The 17,442-nt window shown below is 39.9% G+C and overlaps 1 protein-coding gene across 1 annotated transcript; it reads left to right on the forward strand.

Annotated features, from left to right (window-relative positions):
* The first annotated feature begins 1,390 nt into the window (after window positions 1-1,390).
* Window positions 1,391-11,576, forward strand: hormad1 (HORMA domain containing 1). Its single transcript, XM_012877451.3, has 16 exons — window positions 1,391-1,499; window positions 1,709-1,776; window positions 3,339-3,483; window positions 3,594-3,657; window positions 4,099-4,135; window positions 4,287-4,307; window positions 4,452-4,478; window positions 4,558-4,625; window positions 5,996-6,147; window positions 7,555-7,712; window positions 7,839-7,907; window positions 8,397-8,457; window positions 8,634-8,686; window positions 8,793-8,870; window positions 10,709-10,762; window positions 11,395-11,576. Exons 2-16 carry the CDS (start codon window positions 1,744-1,746, stop codon window positions 11,485-11,487), a joined length of 1,113 nt encoding a protein of 370 aa, XP_012732905.2. The 5' UTR covers window positions 1,391-1,499; window positions 1,709-1,743; the 3' UTR covers window positions 11,488-11,576.
* The last annotated feature ends 5,866 nt before the right edge of the window (window positions 11,577-17,442 follow it).

The raw sequence follows: 17,442 nt of genomic DNA on the forward strand, positions 1-17,442 counted from the left end.
CTGAATAACAAAATAATCAGTTAACTAAGCTTTATTCTAACCAATAAAAGCCAGCAGAGCCATCAGATATAGTTTATTGTTACATTTTATTGCAATGTCTGAAGAATATGTGCTTTCGGGTCACAGCTTTTCACTGGTTTCAGTATAAATTAACCGGCATACGTGGTCCAAGAATCTCAGTTTTTAAAATTTGGTGTTAGTTCTAACTAACAAACATTATGTTGGTATCAGTTAAAAATATTGATAAACGGTTTGCCTTGACACATTAATTTATCTATTTATTGTTTTTGCTTACCTACCCACGGTATGATTGATCCCCCGTTTAGGATCATATATATATATTTTAAAACTATATTGCAACTGGTTGCCAAAGTCGAGTAAACGAATAAATTTCGCAGCCTAGACAAACCACAGCCTTTTTTAAGAGAAAAGCAGAGGTCCACGGAACATATTTAAGAGCGTATTTACTTTAAATGCAATGATTTGGTCGTATATATGTGTATTTACAGACTCCAGATGCGTGAATAACTAGCAGTAAAAAAACAATAAGGCCTGAGCTGCTGTGGACTCGACCAATAACACAAGAAAAGGGACACAACAAAGTGACAACCAGGCTGGACGCACTGGATCATGGCAGCTAACATAACAGCTGTCTTATTACACATTACACCGCGTATAACAGATGTGCACATCCGCTGGTAGCTCCACAGCTTCGCATGGGGCTCTAAGCGTTTTGGGGGTAAAAAAAACACTTCACTTCAGCTATTTTATCTTAGCCGCATCTCGCTAGCCCCCTCCGCGGTTTAGCACTCCACAAACCCACCTGTTTTTCGTCCTCGTACTCCACCTGGGTGTCCGAGTCGAGGTTTTCCGACGACATTGTCCGAGAGCGGTGGACCAGCAGCTAGCCCGTTTTTCCACACGACGCGAGGGGCTGAACGAGACCGGCTGGCGTTAGATAAACCTGCAACTGGACCTAATCCCGATTTTCCAAACACGACAGCTCCCCAACAAAGATGGCGTAACGAGATGCGACGTCATTACATTAGGCGAGTCCTGTTTACCGTTGACACGCAGATTAGCCAATAGGACACGACCACTGCTGTGCGTTTAGCCAATGAAATGCACCCTTTTCCCCTACGCAACTTGATCGACAGCCAATCGCCCAGCGGGTTTCCAGCAGCGGCAGTGCGGGGGCCGCGCTGTACTGTATCAACGTAGAAGTAGATGTTAAAGACAACTATGTAATGTTTTCACATACAGACATTTGAACATATAGCTAATAATTCTCCAACACGTCGCATAACATAATTAAAATAGCACAGCTTCTTTATATAAAAAAAAAACTTTGAGCTATAATTTATGTTGCTATTTCCTGCTCTGTGATTGGCTGCGTTTGGCGACCCCTTGGTGTCAAATGATTAATGGCGGACCGTTGCGGATTCAGTGCTAACTGTTAGAGCCCATCTCTTAAAGTTATTATTGCTTGTATTGACAAGGTTTGTTCTAATTTTCTTTGATGGAGGTTCAGCGTTATTATTTTTGCAAGAAATTCTTATGAACAGCCGGAGCTCAAAGTAACTTATGCTTAGATTTGTGATAGTTATTGTTAGCTAGCTAACTTTTCAGCTAGCTAAGTTTATGATGTAGCAACGAAAGGTTAAAAGCTTTTATAAGATATTGACTGACTTTTTTTTTTCCTTTGCAGATTTTTATTTTGTGTTTTATAAGTTTCCTAAACCAATGGCATGTGCCCAGCAAGTAAAGCCCTCGCAGGTAATTCTAGTTGTTCTGATTCTGATTCTGATGCCTCTCAATAATCCAGGTAGAAAATACAAAAAAGCACCTATCCAAATACATTTTTTAAATGTATTTATTTTTTATTTAGGTTAACTTGAAGTGTTGATTATGTTAGATTTGTGACTTTCCAAATGCAGTTAGCTATTAAGCTACATTGAAGAGGACAAATATGTGGAACAATTTATCATCATAGAAGGATTGTTTATTAAAGCTGCGGTAGGGAACTTTTTTATAAAGGTATTTACATATAAATATATGTGTATATATACATATTTGCTCAAACTGTCACTTTGTCCTGACAGTAAAATGTGTGACAGATATCCTGTGAAAAAAAATCAGTGCGCCAGATAAGGTCAAGGTTTTCCAGCCCAAAAACCTGTTAAAAACCACCAAAACACATAAGAACCTGCCCAATCAAATAATATTCTGTATGGGCGGGCCTGAATGCACATCAATATTATGCATTCTCTAAAGCTGCAATCCAACCAAATATTTTATGGAGAGTTAAGTGTGAGATTATGTAATCTTTCGAAGCGTATGGTGGGGGGCGCGGTTTCGCTGTATCGGCAAAGTTGTGAGCGACGCAGGAGGAGCTGATCTAGTCAACTCTGTCCTTTTTAATTGGACATGGAAGTAGTGACAACGGAACATTTTCATTTATATCCACTTGAAATGAATAAACCAGAAGTCCACATGACCTTATTTAGTAGTTCCACATTGAATACTGTTTAAAAAAAACACAATAGAGAACAGAGAAAACTGAATGACTTGAAAATTATGACCCAAAATGATTAGATGATTAGAAAGATATCTGCGCTACACCTGGACAGACTAAATAAAAATTTTCTGCAATCCTAGTCCTACAGAGTCCGAAGTACAAAAGATCTTTACATAAACATTTTTATTTTACAACCTCTAGACAACATATTGATTCAAAGCTAAAAGGAATGTTAAATTGTATTATTTCTTATTAACACAGATACCGTCATTGCATTGAAAACAGAAAATATTGGAATAAAATTAGTATGTATATATATATATTTTTTTTTTTTAAATCTATTTCTAAAGACAATCAACACTAGATGAAATAACATAACTGTTAATGAATTCAATTCAGTTTTATTTATACAGCATTTATTCACAACACACGTCATCTGAATGCACTTCGCAAAGTCAAATTCATGAAATCATACAGACAGATTGGTGAAAAAGTTTCCCCGCAGACTGCATCGAGGGTTGGAGATGATAACAATGATGGTAATTCGCTCAGATAGAAAATCCGATGGAGTCGTGTTGCAGGGGAGGTCTTCAGCTTCTCTCGATGTTTTAAAAAGAAATGTGAAGGCTTTAATTAGACCCAGTAAGTCAGAACGTGAACAGAAATGCTAAAACGATGCATAGAAAGAAAAGAAGAAATCAAAACAGTTAACTGCAGAAATGGTATTTAGGAAATCCAGACTCCAAAAATGGAACTATGCACAACTAAAAGCTCTTAAATTCAGATAAGTAAGGCAAACCTATTCGTCTCACCCCCGCAGGCTGTTCAGCTGCTGCCTAATGAGGTCGTCTCTGAGCAACAGTCGCTTGTTGTGGTAAAGAAGCTTCTGGCCATCGCTGTGTCCGGTATCACCTACCTCAGGGGCATATTCCCCGGGAGAGCCTACGGCAGCAAATATGTCGAAGGTCAGACCGCGTCAAAGATATTTCAGCTTTACACCGTGGCCAGTGTTTGCATTTCCTAATTAGGCATATTTACAGAAAATATCAACCCCCCTCTCTTTTTTTTTCCGCAGATCAGAAAGTGATGATCCTGAAAGAGGATCGTGCCTGTCCAGAAGTTTCTCAGATACTTCAGTGGTAAATCGCTTTAACTCAACACATGAATGTACCCAAGCTCTTTGTGAATAAGGTCCACTCAAAACTAGATTGAGCCGATTTAGTGTGAAAAAAAACTATTTTGCAAGCACCTCTGTGTGTTCATACTTTACACATAGTTAAAAACTGATACACCAGGATGGGCAGAATATTAAAATCATTTTGATTGAGTTTTTCTGTCACTTAGGCTCAGAAAAACTCACAGGTGACACACAACACGGTTGCAGTGTTATGAACGGCGCTTCAGTGAAAGGAAATTTGAGGAATGCTTCTTAGCAGTTCTTCATGTTTTAAGTGCAGAATTCATTACATTGATTTTATTTATTATACTTCCTGTGCTACATCTCAAGAGGACTAGTGCCTCAGAATCTGCAACCTTTGCATGTTCACGGTAAAATAACAAATTGTGTCCAATTCTTCCAGGATGCAGGGTTGCTTTGATGCCATCCAGAAGAAATACGTGAGTCATATTTAGTCTCTAACCCTCAGTGAGCTCATCGCTGGTTTAGCTGTTATAGATCATAAAACATAAACTCACCTAACCAATGTGGGATGTCTTCATATTAACGCTGATGTGACCAACATTTTATCCCCTTCATGTTCTCAACCAGCTGCGGGTCGTCATAATGTCTGTGAGTTTTACGCAACCCTTCACCTTCACCTGCACAGAACCATGGGACAGTCTCACTTTGTTATTTCTACTTAGCAAATACACATTTTGGGTGGAATTATTTTTTTTATTTGTGTATTAATTCATTTTTTTTGGCTTCTGCTAGATCTATACTGACCCAGGAAACCCCCAGGTACTGCTCAGAATGTCTTCCTCTAATTGCCCAGCAGTATTTCCTATTTTTTGTAACGTGTGTGTTGCTTCTCGTTTAGAAAGTGACTGAGTATTACCAGTTCAAGATCCAATACACTCCAGAAGGAACACACGTGGATTTTGAAAGGTATTTTCATGCTTGGATATCTGGAAGGGCAGCAGCTAAAGATCATGTTAGTAATCGAGTATTCTATCATTTATTATGACGATTAATCAAGTTAATCGAGATTAATCAAAAACTTGCTTAGAGCTTAGCGATAAATCAATTCATTTGGATTTACAGTTTAGTAAGATTGAATTTTTGGAAAATCTGGGTTTTATTTTGCCAATACACTCATTGGGCTTCCATCAATATGTTTAGGAAAATATATTGCTAAAATATTGTAGGGAGGAAACCATAAGACGAGACACTTTAATATATTCATTTACTTTTTTTAAAACTTATTTTGAAGTTACACAAGTGAAGTCAAGCATGTTCTTAGCTCATTGTGTAAACATTTAGTTATATTTTCATTATTTACGATGGCAGGGCCGCCATCTTGTTTTACAAGCATGTTTCGCAGCTTGGATTCAGTCGCACTTTGAATTCAGTTCAACTCCCAGATGAAATGCTTGACATAAAAGCTTAAAACAAATTATATATACAAATTGTCATATAAGTGCATCCCTTACATTTAACCATGGTAGGGTCACAAGAGTCAGTGTTTCCCCTACCGTTCTACAAGGGGTCGCCCCGCCCCGCCCCGCATACAAAATTGCCCGCAGATCCCAAATGTAATAAAATTTAATGAAGTTACGCTCAAGAATCTAGATTTTAAAGAAATTTCCATTCATTCAAGAAGTAGATAGGAAGAATTGCAGGTAGCCTTCAAAATATAACCATGCATAAATATACCCAATAGAGACAGAAGATGGCTGCTCATATAAAGCTGTATTCTGTGATATTAATGGGAAGCTAAGTGGAAGAACCCCCCCGACAAAATTTCTAGGGGAAACACAAAGTACTTAAAATAAGTGAAACAGTAAATTTCTTTTAGGTTTGCTTGGCAACTGCAGCATTGTAATGCTGTGGGTATTTCTGGTTTCTACTCTGGCATCAACACTTGGTTCTGTGAATAAGCCGGTGTTTTTCCACTGTATACTCACTTTTTAGCTGAGTATGCCATATTATCAATACTTGTGCAATATTTCCTGTGGTATTTATGTTTGGCCTTTCTGATAAAGCTCATCCTCTGGTTCTTTAGGACTAACTTTAGATCAGTTTAACTTGTTGTCATTACTATAAACTTTGTGTAACTCTGTCTGTGTCTTTGCCACTGTCACCTGACAATAAAGGAATTTCTTATCTTGCTATGGCGAGTCCGGTGTTCCGTAAGGAAACCTCTAGTCCAGTAGATTTAGGAGATTTATCGGACTATTGGCAGTTGCAGTGCCACCTTTTGGTAGCAGGACCCTTATAGTTCATGCTCTAATGGGGTTCTTCTTCTTATTCATTAGCAAAAACAACCAGAAGTTGTCGACGATGTCCCTTGGAAACACCAAGAAAGCGAGCATCTTGTTGGTGAGGAAGCTTTACACCCTGATGCAGAATCTGGGTCCTCTGCCAGAAAACGTCTGCCTCGACATGAAGCTGGCTTACTATGACGATGGTGAGACAAGCATAAAAATGTCAATGTGTGAAAGTAATCAACCACAACTCTTCTAAGCTTTCAACATTTTATTTTATGTTTTTTTTTTAAAAGCTTTTGTAATTATTTTAAGCTTTAGTTTTATTTTCAGTGGGCTACATGTTGACGTTTTAATTTTTTATTTGTTGGTTTCAGTGTCCTAAGTTAGTATTATCCAAATTTAAACATGATTTTTGACCTCAGTCAAATATATTTAGACATGTGCAGACGTTGAAGAAGCATTTAAACCTTTAAAAGCGTCAACCTGTGACATGCAGTTAATTGAAGAATTAGTTTTGGAGGAGTATGATTATGTTTTCATCATCACAGTCGTGTTTTCCTGTGGACAGCAGGGTGACACCAGATGCAGCAACAACTCCGTCTGTCTTCCTGGGCATGATATGTTTATGACTGTCACTGTCAGCTTTTCTTTTTGACCTTTTAAATAAAGCAGCTCTAAGTCACCCATAATGACTAACACCATCACTAGGGCTGGACGATATAGAAAAAAAGCTTATCGATAAAAAAAAAATGCATATTGATCGATATCGATAATTATTGAAAACATTTAAAACCATATTTTATGTGCAGCTCTGCCTGGACATTTTATGATATTGGTAAATTATTTAATTTTAATAAAGAACACAAACACGGAATTCCAATTAAATCTTTATTTAACCAACTTTTTTAACCATGACAGAATTTTATTTTAAGAAAAATAACTTAAGAGACCTGAGTTATGTTATTAAATAAAGACTTTATTATTAAATAAAGACCAAAATGAATATACCAAATAAATAAATAAATAAAATAGCCTATTTAGGTGGGAATAGTACACTAGTTACTTCTCAGGTTTCATAATTGAGAGGCTGACGCAGGCTGCAGCTCATTTTGCATTGATTCCTGGCACTAGTTGCACAATTTAGGGAGCGCTGTTAGAGAAAAACTTGCGTCCCGGAACTTTATATCGCGGACTTTATACCTCGCGGAGTGGCGATTAATTGTTGGAAGCCAGGTTTTTTAACTGCAGACAACAGCAGCATTACGATTGGTCGAGAGGAAGTAGTGACTGTAGCATCAACTAATATGATAGGCTGAAAGGAAGGAAGGAAACCTGTTTCTATCGAACTTTTATCGACCCTATTTTTTCCTATCGCGCCACACGTTTATCGATCGATATATACTGTTATTGAATTATCGTCCAGCCCTAACCATCACTTCTTCTCCACCTTATGTCCTTTTGCTGAAATATAGCAATTCCCTAATTTTCCTGATTAGCGAAACATTTTGTGTCGTTATTTTTCTGAGAATTAGCGCGTTAAGAAGACCTAAGCTGTTATTTTTTGTTAACCTGTATTTCTTTGTGTTTTTTCCCCTTCTTTCCTGAAGTCACGCCTCAGGACTACCAGCCCCCAGGCTTCAGAGAGGCTGAAGGAGACAGAATAGAGTTTGAGCAGGAGCCGGTGAAGCTGAGCATGGGCAAAGTGGCCACGCCCTACCACTGCATAAAGTTCGACATGGCCACAGAGAAACACAGACTGGAGCAGGTGGAGTAATACACAGGCTGAAAAATTAGCGTTCTGAGTCTGATAATTAGTTCGCCTATTAGTGTCATCACCAAGGCTTTCCCCCCCCCCCCCCTCCCTGCTGGGCTGTTTTATTTATGTCTGCAGGTGGAAGAGGGTGTTTCTGTGAGGGAAAAATGGATTCTGAAGATTGAAGAAAATGTAGACCTAATGCAGGTCTGCGCACAAGTCACTTCCTTAATTAGCAGAATAAGACGGAGGCCTGGCACCTCCTACGCACACTTGGGTTTCTTTGTAATAACTTCCTTCCATGCCAGATGAGCAATTTGTTTTTTTTTTTTGTTTTTTTTGTTGAGAAAACAGACCAGATTCAATCAGTTATTTTAAACAAATGATTAACCTGCAGCTTCTCCATACACCCACCAATTCCTCTACAGTAGCCTTTGAGTTGCTAAGTTGCTCATTCATATTTTTGCATTAAACAATCCGTACCTGTTTGCTAATAGAAAAGATCACCAGTTAACCCAAAATGCACAGTAACGGCAGCCATAAACCAGCTCGCCTACAGTGCCATGATGTTTTATTTCTCTGGGACAAATGTAAAATATCACTGTTGTTGTTTTTTTTTATCAGTGTTTTGTTGTTGTTGTATGTGTATGTACTGTTTCTAATAATAACTCTCAAATAACTTGTTTTAACCTTTAGAGTCCTGAGCCCAAACAAGTGGAGGAGCCTGAGAACAACACTACAGACGCCGATCACACCGGTAATAATAGAAAGTCACATAAGATTTGACTATAAGATTTAACATCTTACTAAAAAAATCAATTTAAATCTTAAAAGAGTTGCAAGACTGACTGTAATAAAATGTTCAAGAAGTAAAAGGTTTTCATTTATAATGTCTAAGTAGAGCTAAAACTATCCTTTTTTTTTCAACTGAAGAGATCCAGACGAGCATTCAGATGAAGAATGAGAGCACAGAGGAAGTCACCGAGGTATGTTTGTTTGTTATCACACGTTAAATATGTTGCACTTCAGGGTGTTAGGGAATAGCCTTACAAAGCTTTATTTGATGGCATTAAACATTATTTCCTGTGTCAGATTTTTACGAAGGAAACTTCAGTCATGGAGACGGATGGGAAGAGAACCAGGAGTGGACGGATTATCAGGTCCAGAACGGTGGGTCAGCTACTCAGACCTAATCAACCCACAGGCGGGAATAATCTTCTCAAAAATCCTGCCTGGACATAATTGTTTTCCAATTAAAAGCTTTTCAAATCAGTTTAGACTTGACAATCATCAGCATAAGAATGAAAATTGGTTGCCAAAAGGGAGATACAGAGAAAAAAATAACGGGTTCTAATATAGACCCCTGAGGCACCCCACAAGCAAAAGAACCTGTAGATGACAAACTAATTTATATCCAGTAAGAGTGACGGGTATCGTTAAGGATTTATCAATACTACTACTCTTAATGACACTCGTTATCGATTCTTGTTTTTTTTTTATTAAACAAAAGCGTAAAAAAAAACAATTATCACTGACTGGTTTATTTTTTTCAAACATTTGGAACAAAAACAAACAATAAAAGCACAAATAAATATTTGTGAATTTACATTATGTAAATAACTATATATAAACAAAAGGCTAAAAACGATATCATGAATAAAAAGTATGTTGTAGAACGGAGGAATACCAGCACTGACATTACAAAACAAAAGCTCAAAACTAAAAAAAAAAAACAACTTTAAAATTACATAAATGATCAAATAACACTTTACCTGAATCTAAATTACATTTATAAAAAAAAAAAGTATGTTATCAATTTTATCCAAACAATAGCAGAGGGACCACAGTGAATAAATGACAGGCTGTGTGGGAATCAGTCACAGGGATCTATTTAAGTCCAATAAAAAAATAATTACTATAACCCGTTAAGGTTTATGTTTATAGTATATTTACTTCCAGTTTTGTAATCTTTGCTCATGCGTGACTCATTTTTAATGGGAAACAGACGAGTCGGTCCCGTTGACCCTCAGATTCCACATCCTTTGTGGCCGCTCGTCTTTTAATTTCTGCAGTGATGAATAATGATGAATATATGGCAGTTTTCTTCCAACGTGTTAAAGAATGCCTGAAGCTTGTCCAACTTCCCCCTGTGCTCAGTTCTCCTGCAGGCCCGTCTGGCAGAACAGGCTGAGGGGAACTCCTCAGTGTTCAAACATGTCAATGTCATCACTAAAAACAGAAGAGAAGCCATTTTGAGGCATGGTTCGGTTAAAGTCCACGTGATTCTGTTTTTGATGTAAGGAGTAGAAGGTTTTTCTTGGCATACCTCCTGAACGACTGCTTATACACAGCCTCTAACGGTTCATTACTCTCCTCCTCACTGTGGTGGCAACACAAACTTGGGCCCTCTTACAGCCAGTGGGTAAGGAAGATGGGAAGCTGTTTCTCCTCATGGAAACAGGCAGTGGTGAATTACCATTAAAGTTTCCTAGACAGAAAATACACTGCAAAAAAAGGGAACTAAAAGTAGGTAAAATCCTCTTGAAATTAATGTATTTTTCATTGATTTGAGCTGATAAATCAAACTATTTGCCAATGGAACAAGATTTTTGCACTTAATATGAGAACAACTAATCTCTATCATATTATTTCAAGTGCAGGATGTCAAATTATCTTATTTTAGGGGTAGAAATCTTCATTCCATTGGCAAAAAGTCTTATTTAGCTGCTCAAATCAAGGAAAAATATACAAATTTTAAGAAAATTTTACTTACTTTTAGTTCCCTTTTTGCAGTGTATAAAAGCCTTCATACATCAAACGACATTCTTTTTATCATAATTGTTAAGGGATTCTGAATCAATGTACTTAAATCAAAGTCAGAGTTTTTCAAAGTTTCTCTGTGAGATTATCCTTTTTCTTCTTTTTTTTTTTAAATGAAGCCATTTTACACACGTTTACCTGTTTAGTTTGTTTTTTTATTGCGTAAATGTTTGTGTCTGTGTGGACAGGAGAGAAACATGACGGTGAAGAGTATGCAGCCAGCGGCAGCGAAGGAAAAGACGGTGAGAATCAAATCAAATTATTTAAAGGTGCCATGACATCACCGTATAAACCATTTCATGTAGTTGATACTGAAAATGTAAGTTCTGTAAAGAATTTCATAAAACAAAATAACGTAATCTTATTGTTTTGTCGGCCTGAATGTCCCTCCTCAGTGAAAGGGTTGGGTACGTTAACGACCTGCGGCTCTCCCTGGTTGACTTCACTCTGATTGGCTGCCGGTCAAAGCGGTCATATCAGCTCTCCTTTTTAATAACCGCTGTGAAGTTAGTTTGAGGTTGATTATTTTTCCTCCCTGTTTCTTCAACCGATGCAGGGAGGCTGATCCAGGACTGCCGTCTGCTCTGCCTTCCTCCTCTCAAGTCGTAGACGTATAAAGATAACCTGAACTGACCATTTTTGAGCAAATTAACAAAGCTGACTGCCGCTGAGCAGGTCTTTTGGTGTTCAATTTAGACATTTGCTCGGCCTCATCAGTGCACAACAGAGCGTATTATACCCCTAAAGATCAGAAAAAATGAAATTTGTTGTCATGGCCCCTTTAAGTTAACATTGATTTCATGAAAATGCAATCCGTTCGCTGTGACTGGGTGGTTGAAAAAGTGGCTGCTACAGTAACTCCTGCTGTTCTCAGGTGTCCCAGTACGACATCCTCAGCAGCCAGGAGTCGTCCTCCGCCACAGCCGTGAAGAAGCGCAAGTTCAGCGAGCCTAAAGATAGCTACTGACCTCGGTGCAAATCAAGCACTCTGTTGATTTAAGGTCTTGTTTTTTTCCCCTTTCTGCATCAAGTTGTTCCGTTAGTTTTTAAGAAGAGAACACTTAACATTGTTCATGAACTTTTTTGAGCATTTTGAATTTAAGATCTTTAAAGTAGTTGTTAGCTTTAGCTTGTTTGAGTGTTGTATTTTCTCACTTCTGTTGCATCTATGAGTCAAATATAATATGAAATATTTACCAGCAAAGCTGTGAAAAAGCCACTTTCTAACAAATTCAATAAAATGGCAAAGTTTTAAGCGAATGAGTCCTGTCTTGAACTTTTCCACACTTCCATCATGTTGCAACCGCAACATTAAATGTATGTCAGTGGGATTTTATGTGCCAACAGGAAGAAGCGAGAAGTTTCATTTCACAAATAGGAATCAGGACGTTGTGGCATGCGGCCGCTTTTAACTGATACTTATTTAGAAAACAAAGTCCACTTGTGTGTAATTTTATCGCCGTATGAATCCGAGCAACACACCAGTAATGTCAGGGACAAAGTTGGGAGTTTCCTGCAGGTTATAAGACAACATCCCAATCTTTGAACTTCTCACAGAGTTCTGTTCTGTTCATCATCTGTAAAAACAAAATGGAAAAAAAAAAATGCAAACATGCATGGCCGTCCAGCTTAACTGACAGGCTGGGCAAGAACAGCTTTAACTGGAGAAGGACTCCTTGTTAGCTTTGGAGGAGCTGCAGAGATCATTCCGAAAAAAAAAAAAAAAAGTTAAACAAAATAACTGGACTTTTTTTCCGAAGTTTGAAGACGTTTCGCTTCCCATTCAGAAAGCTTTCTCAATTCAAATGCCTGGAGTAGTGTGGAGTTCTAAGCTTTAAATTATTGCCCAAAAAGGCCTTGTTATGGCTTAGATAACATGCAAATCAAACCAAAACTGGTCCACCCTTAGCAATGGGGACACTAGCACACTACTCCAGACATTTGAAATGAGAAAGCTTTCTGGATGATGAAGCCAAACATCTTCAAACATCGGAAAAAAGTCCAGTTTTGTTTTTTTTACTTTTTTTTTGGAATGATCATGACCTGGATGACTGAGAATCTTCACCAGCTGCAGAGATCCACAGCTCTTTTGGCAGAATCAGTGGGCAGGGCGCCTATTAGCCACGCACTCCACAAATCTGGCAGGAATAAAGGTGCTGTCACAAGAATGCCGTAAGAAGTCCCATTCGCAGTTTTTCAGGACATATAGGTGACCGAAGGTTCTCGGGTCAGATGAGTCTTTTTGGTCTACGTGTAAGACACCGTAGCAGATAACTAAAACTACGCATTAACCTTGAACACATCAGCTCTGTGAAACGTGGTGGGGGCAGCATCATGCTGCGGGGGGAAACTATTCTTCAGCAGGGGCAGTGACGCTGCTCAGAATAAAAGAAAAAAACGAGCAAAAGGTCTGAAGCAGTGGCAGAGCTTCACCTTCCAGCAGAACTGCAGCGCTAAACACAGCCAGAGCTAAAACATCCTGGTTTGTGCTGGCTGTATGTTAGAACGGCCTAGTCAAAGTTCAGCTCACAGCTTCCCCCCTCCCCACCATCTAATATTAATGAGCTTGAATCATTTTTCAAAGGGGAACGGGCACAATATTCAATGTCCAGACGTGCAACGCGATAAATACTTTCACTATGCCATGTAGATGTCCTATAGCTACTTCTTTTTTATGGAATATAATAAAGTAAAAAAATATATAAAAATAGAGTAAAAAAAAACACAAACAGAGGGAAGGGAATGGCAGAGGCTGTGTTTAGTCGTTGCACATATGAAGCATGGCATCTCCAGAAAGACGTGGGATGTTTTACGATGATTTAGTTCCTACATTTCTAACTGACTTTATGACCCTGTCTGTTGGAAAGATAACAATATATTTTCCTCCAGAGCCGACCTCATGCAGAACAGTCTAATACGCCTTTAATTGGTTATTCATTTGGAAAAACTAAATGTAGACGGCAGGTTCGACTTCCTGTTTTTCTTCTTTTTTGTAACCAAAAAAAAAAAAACATTCTCTCAAATGTCACAATTTGCATGAGAGGTGCCTTAAATGAAGCTGTTAAGTGAAAGTGGATTATATCTGTACACAGTGACCTTTGGGCCCAGATAAAGGCCCATCAGCAGCCTCCCGCCCGGCAAGCTGTGTGTTTTAATCTCCTATTGTTTTTTTTGTTTTTTTTCCCAGAGAGGGGGACATTTGCTGATAGACTGCCTTAACCCACTGCAGATCAATACCGCAGGAAGCCTTTGTGATGCATATCCAAGCAGCCCCTCCTTTCCACATGTCTGCAGTGGTAGGCCAGAGGGGCAGGAAAAAAAAAAAAAAAAAAAAACGAAAAAGTGAAAAGCCTCCCATCAAATCAGTCCTCACTTCCTGGCAGCGGTTGTGTTCACATTTATTTGGCAGCCTGTGTTTTTATGGCCATTTCTGATAACAGGGAGGCATAAAGCGGAGCGGTGGGGGAAATCTGTAGTGGACAATCCCCATTCACCGGAGCATTGGCGCTCTTTATGAGCTGTGAAATGAATCAGGGTTACCTAACCTCACACCCTGACTCCAGTGGCATAATTTAACACGTTCTATTAATTTAACAGCGGAGGGGTTCTCAGGGTATCGATAAGTGCTGAAACGCAGCGATAATAAAAGTTCCTTTGCAGGTCTAGTCTGGGGTTTTTTTGCACCGATATCACTGCGCCAATCCAAAGGTTCAAGTAATAAAAGTTGTAAAAGAAGAAAAAGGCACCGACCAGCATGGAGGAATAGCAACGCAGTGTAAACAACAGAAAAAGGCGTCACCTGTAAAAACATTAATCACTGAAGGCTCAGTTTAATTCAAAATTAGTTAAATACGAAAAACAAGCCTGATGGAGAAAAAGAAATCGGATAATCTCGTTTGCCATCCACCGTAGATCGTTGACTAAGATCCTGAGACTTTTTATAATTTCTGTACACACACGCCTCCCAGCAATGCATTCTAAAATTAAATCCAGGGACAGACGTCCGGCGGCCGCTGTCGACGGATCAATCGGCCGGTTAAACATCAGGACGGACTCCTGCCGGACGCCTCAGCAGACCAATCACAGATCCGAGTCCCGGCCCGTCCGAGTCGATTGCGTTGGTCTGGAGGGGGGGGGGGGGCTGCTTCTGTGCGTTTAAGGCGAGACCCACCGACAGGCTGATGGACAGACAGCCAGAATCCATCCCTGGGCCCCGTATAGATTAAAGCCAGCTTCTGTGAGCCTATTGCAGATGAGATGATTGTGCCTGCAGGGCCTATAGGGCCCAAGGGGAGGCTTGACTGTACAGCGAGGGGGGGAAGGAGCGAGGAGCCGAGTGGACATCCTGCCCAAAGACTGTGACCTCGTGACCTTGCCAGAAGGCCAGCAAATGTTTCCGAGCTGATTAGTGCCTCCCCAGCAGAGCGGCCCCGGCTTGCATTTAACCCTATGGAATTAGATGGTGGGCAGACGCATTGGAGGAAACGCAGAAATACTATTCTGATCATATCTAAAAGAAATATTAAACAACGAATTGTCCAGAGAGAGACTAAACTTATCCTGAACTTTCTTGTGCTTTTTAGGAAGTCTTTGCAAGATAGTTAAATGTAGCAAGAATTCATATTTACTAAGATAATTTTTTCTTTTGAATTTTCTTTTTTTTCCTGTTTTTAGGGAACAATGTCAAAGTCCTTGATTCCAGTAGGCAGCTGTATATTCAGCAATAGATACTTTATCCTGAAATTTACTGCATTTTACTGCGATTTTTCAAGATGTATGCAAACAAAGTTTCGTTCTGTACACACTTTGTGCATACAAAATGACAAATAAGGTTGTCTAAGTCTAAGTCTAATAGACACTTTATTGGAATTCATTACTAGTATTTCATTGAAATTATCCAATTATTAAGGGTAATATGACACTGAGTTATTGTTATTTATATATTCTGAACTTATTTTACTAAATCTAAATTAAAATAACTTAATTTATAAAGCACCAAATGTCAACAGATGCATAAAAGCTCAATCTCACTTTGGTCTAGATTCAGTTATTTATTTTTTACAGTTAAGTTATTTATTAAGTTATATATAGTTAAGTTATTTACAATCCAGCCATACGGTCACATTAAAGTCCAGTGGCATGACAATTGTAATATTGTATATTAGAACTAAGTGGATCATGTAATGGCAGCTGTCAAGAAAAAGCAGTCACTCCGAAGCAGATGGTGACAGTGGACGGCAGACTGCTTTAAACTGGTAACTTTGTGGTAAACAGCCGTCGTAAGCAAGCATAAGGTGACAGTGGAAAGCAACCGCTGCCTTTGAACAGGCAGAGTTCAACCGTCGTCCACAACTGATGGAAAGGAGACGCAGGAACAAACACGGACACGCTGACCCAAGAGCACTTTTAATGTTTGAGAAAAAGAGAGCGATCCTTTCTGGGCGCAGCGAGTTCATCTGGAACAGCTTATTTAATGTATTTGTCCAAGAAGTAACTCTTTATGTATCCGGTTCACAACAAAAATACATCTAAACATTTATTTTTACATTTTCTTTTATTTTTCTTTTTGGAAGCAATGCATGCACGACACCCCCAAAAAATTACAAATCAAACGACAATATGTCAGCAGAGCAAAATACATACGTTAAGATACTTGAAATGGTATATAACACCTGGATCAATATGCGATAGTAACCTATTGTATTTAAGCTGGTCTTTAGAACATTAAAAGGCATCAACTCATAACAGATGAACTTTAAATACTTCAAACAACCACAAGAGGGCGATAGGCAGCCACACATTGGCCTGAAGGACTGTAGTTAAGTCATTGTGCCCTCCTCCATTAAGCGCCTTCTTTCTCATGCATGCCTCAATCAGCTCGTACAGTTGGCCTTCACACTGGGCACAGTTTTAAAGAAAAGCGCACGCTGGAAGTGAACAACGAGCACAAGGCCGTTCAGCGGGCCTCTTAAGAGATGCTGCAGTGGAGTCAACCGTATTGATCAGCGTGCAGAGGGGATGAAAGGAGGGGAGGCAGAGAGCAGGTGGTAGTGGGCCAGCGGATTCGGGGATTTAGCCGCTCACCATGCACGTATGGACAGCGCTTGCAGAGCAGCGAGGGGACCGACACCTTCCTGAAAACAGATGCTCAAAGCGATGGGATGTGCCCCCATTGTGATCAGAGTGGACAGCTGAATTGTTTACCACCAAAGGACCCTTTTCTTCAGCAGCAGGCCTGCACACAATGGGGCCCCTGCCACACTGAGGATTTCTGCAGGGGGGGGGGGGAGTTGAACGTGTACATTAAAGTAATAGAGAGTTTGTTGGGTGAGCCTCATTCTGTACCCCCTTCTTTTCTCCCCCCCCGTCCCTCAGATGGACCCTCTGTGCTCCCCCATCTTCCCTACAAAGCCCACATGAAACTACCGCAGGGCAGGGGTTTAAATGTCACGCTTGGCCATCAGAGCGCCCAGCCCCCGGCCCGTCTCTCATGGGGGGAAGCACACCGGAGAGGCAGGATGACGACGGAGAGCGGGGAGCTGAGGGGAGGGAGACACTCGCCCTCGCCCCATTGTCCATAACGATAAGCATGTGCTGCTAACTGACTCCAAATCAAGTGTATCCTCTCACCACGCGCCCCGTCCTTGTCCCGCTGCTGCTCAAACACAAAGGCCCCTCTGTGTTTCTGGTTCTCCGAGCAGCTTTAGGCACGGTGTGCTCGACACGACGGGCTCAAAGGAAGGCTGAACTCAACCGGACGCAGTGAGCGACGGCGGTTCATCATCGCCGACCTGCTGAGGACGCTTCAACAGGACCCTCGCGCCACAAAAATCAATGCTAACTTTTGGCGCCGTCGCCTGAAAAAAAGGGGGGCTTCAGACGTTGGAGCGACCGCTGGGGGTTGGACAGAGGGTGGGCAGAG

Source organism: Fundulus heteroclitus, chromosome 3 (genome assembly GCF_011125445.2).
Source record: "Fundulus heteroclitus isolate FHET01 chromosome 3, MU-UCD_Fhet_4.1, whole genome shotgun sequence".
Classification (NCBI taxonomy): Eukaryota; Metazoa; Chordata; class Actinopteri; order Cyprinodontiformes; family Fundulidae; genus Fundulus; species Fundulus heteroclitus.

Coding starts and splice junctions, on each gene's coding strand:
- hormad1 (XM_012877451.3), top strand. CDS start 1,744: ATGGCATGTGCCCAGCAAGTAAAGCCCTCGCAG. Junction 1,777..3,338: donor AGCAAGTAAAGCCCTCGCAG/GTAATTCTAGTT, acceptor TCACCCCCGCAG/GCTGTTCAGCTGCTGCCTAA. Junction 10,763..11,394: donor CGGCAGCGAAGGAAAAGACG/GTGAGAATCAAA, acceptor TGCTGTTCTCAG/GTGTCCCAGTACGACATCCT.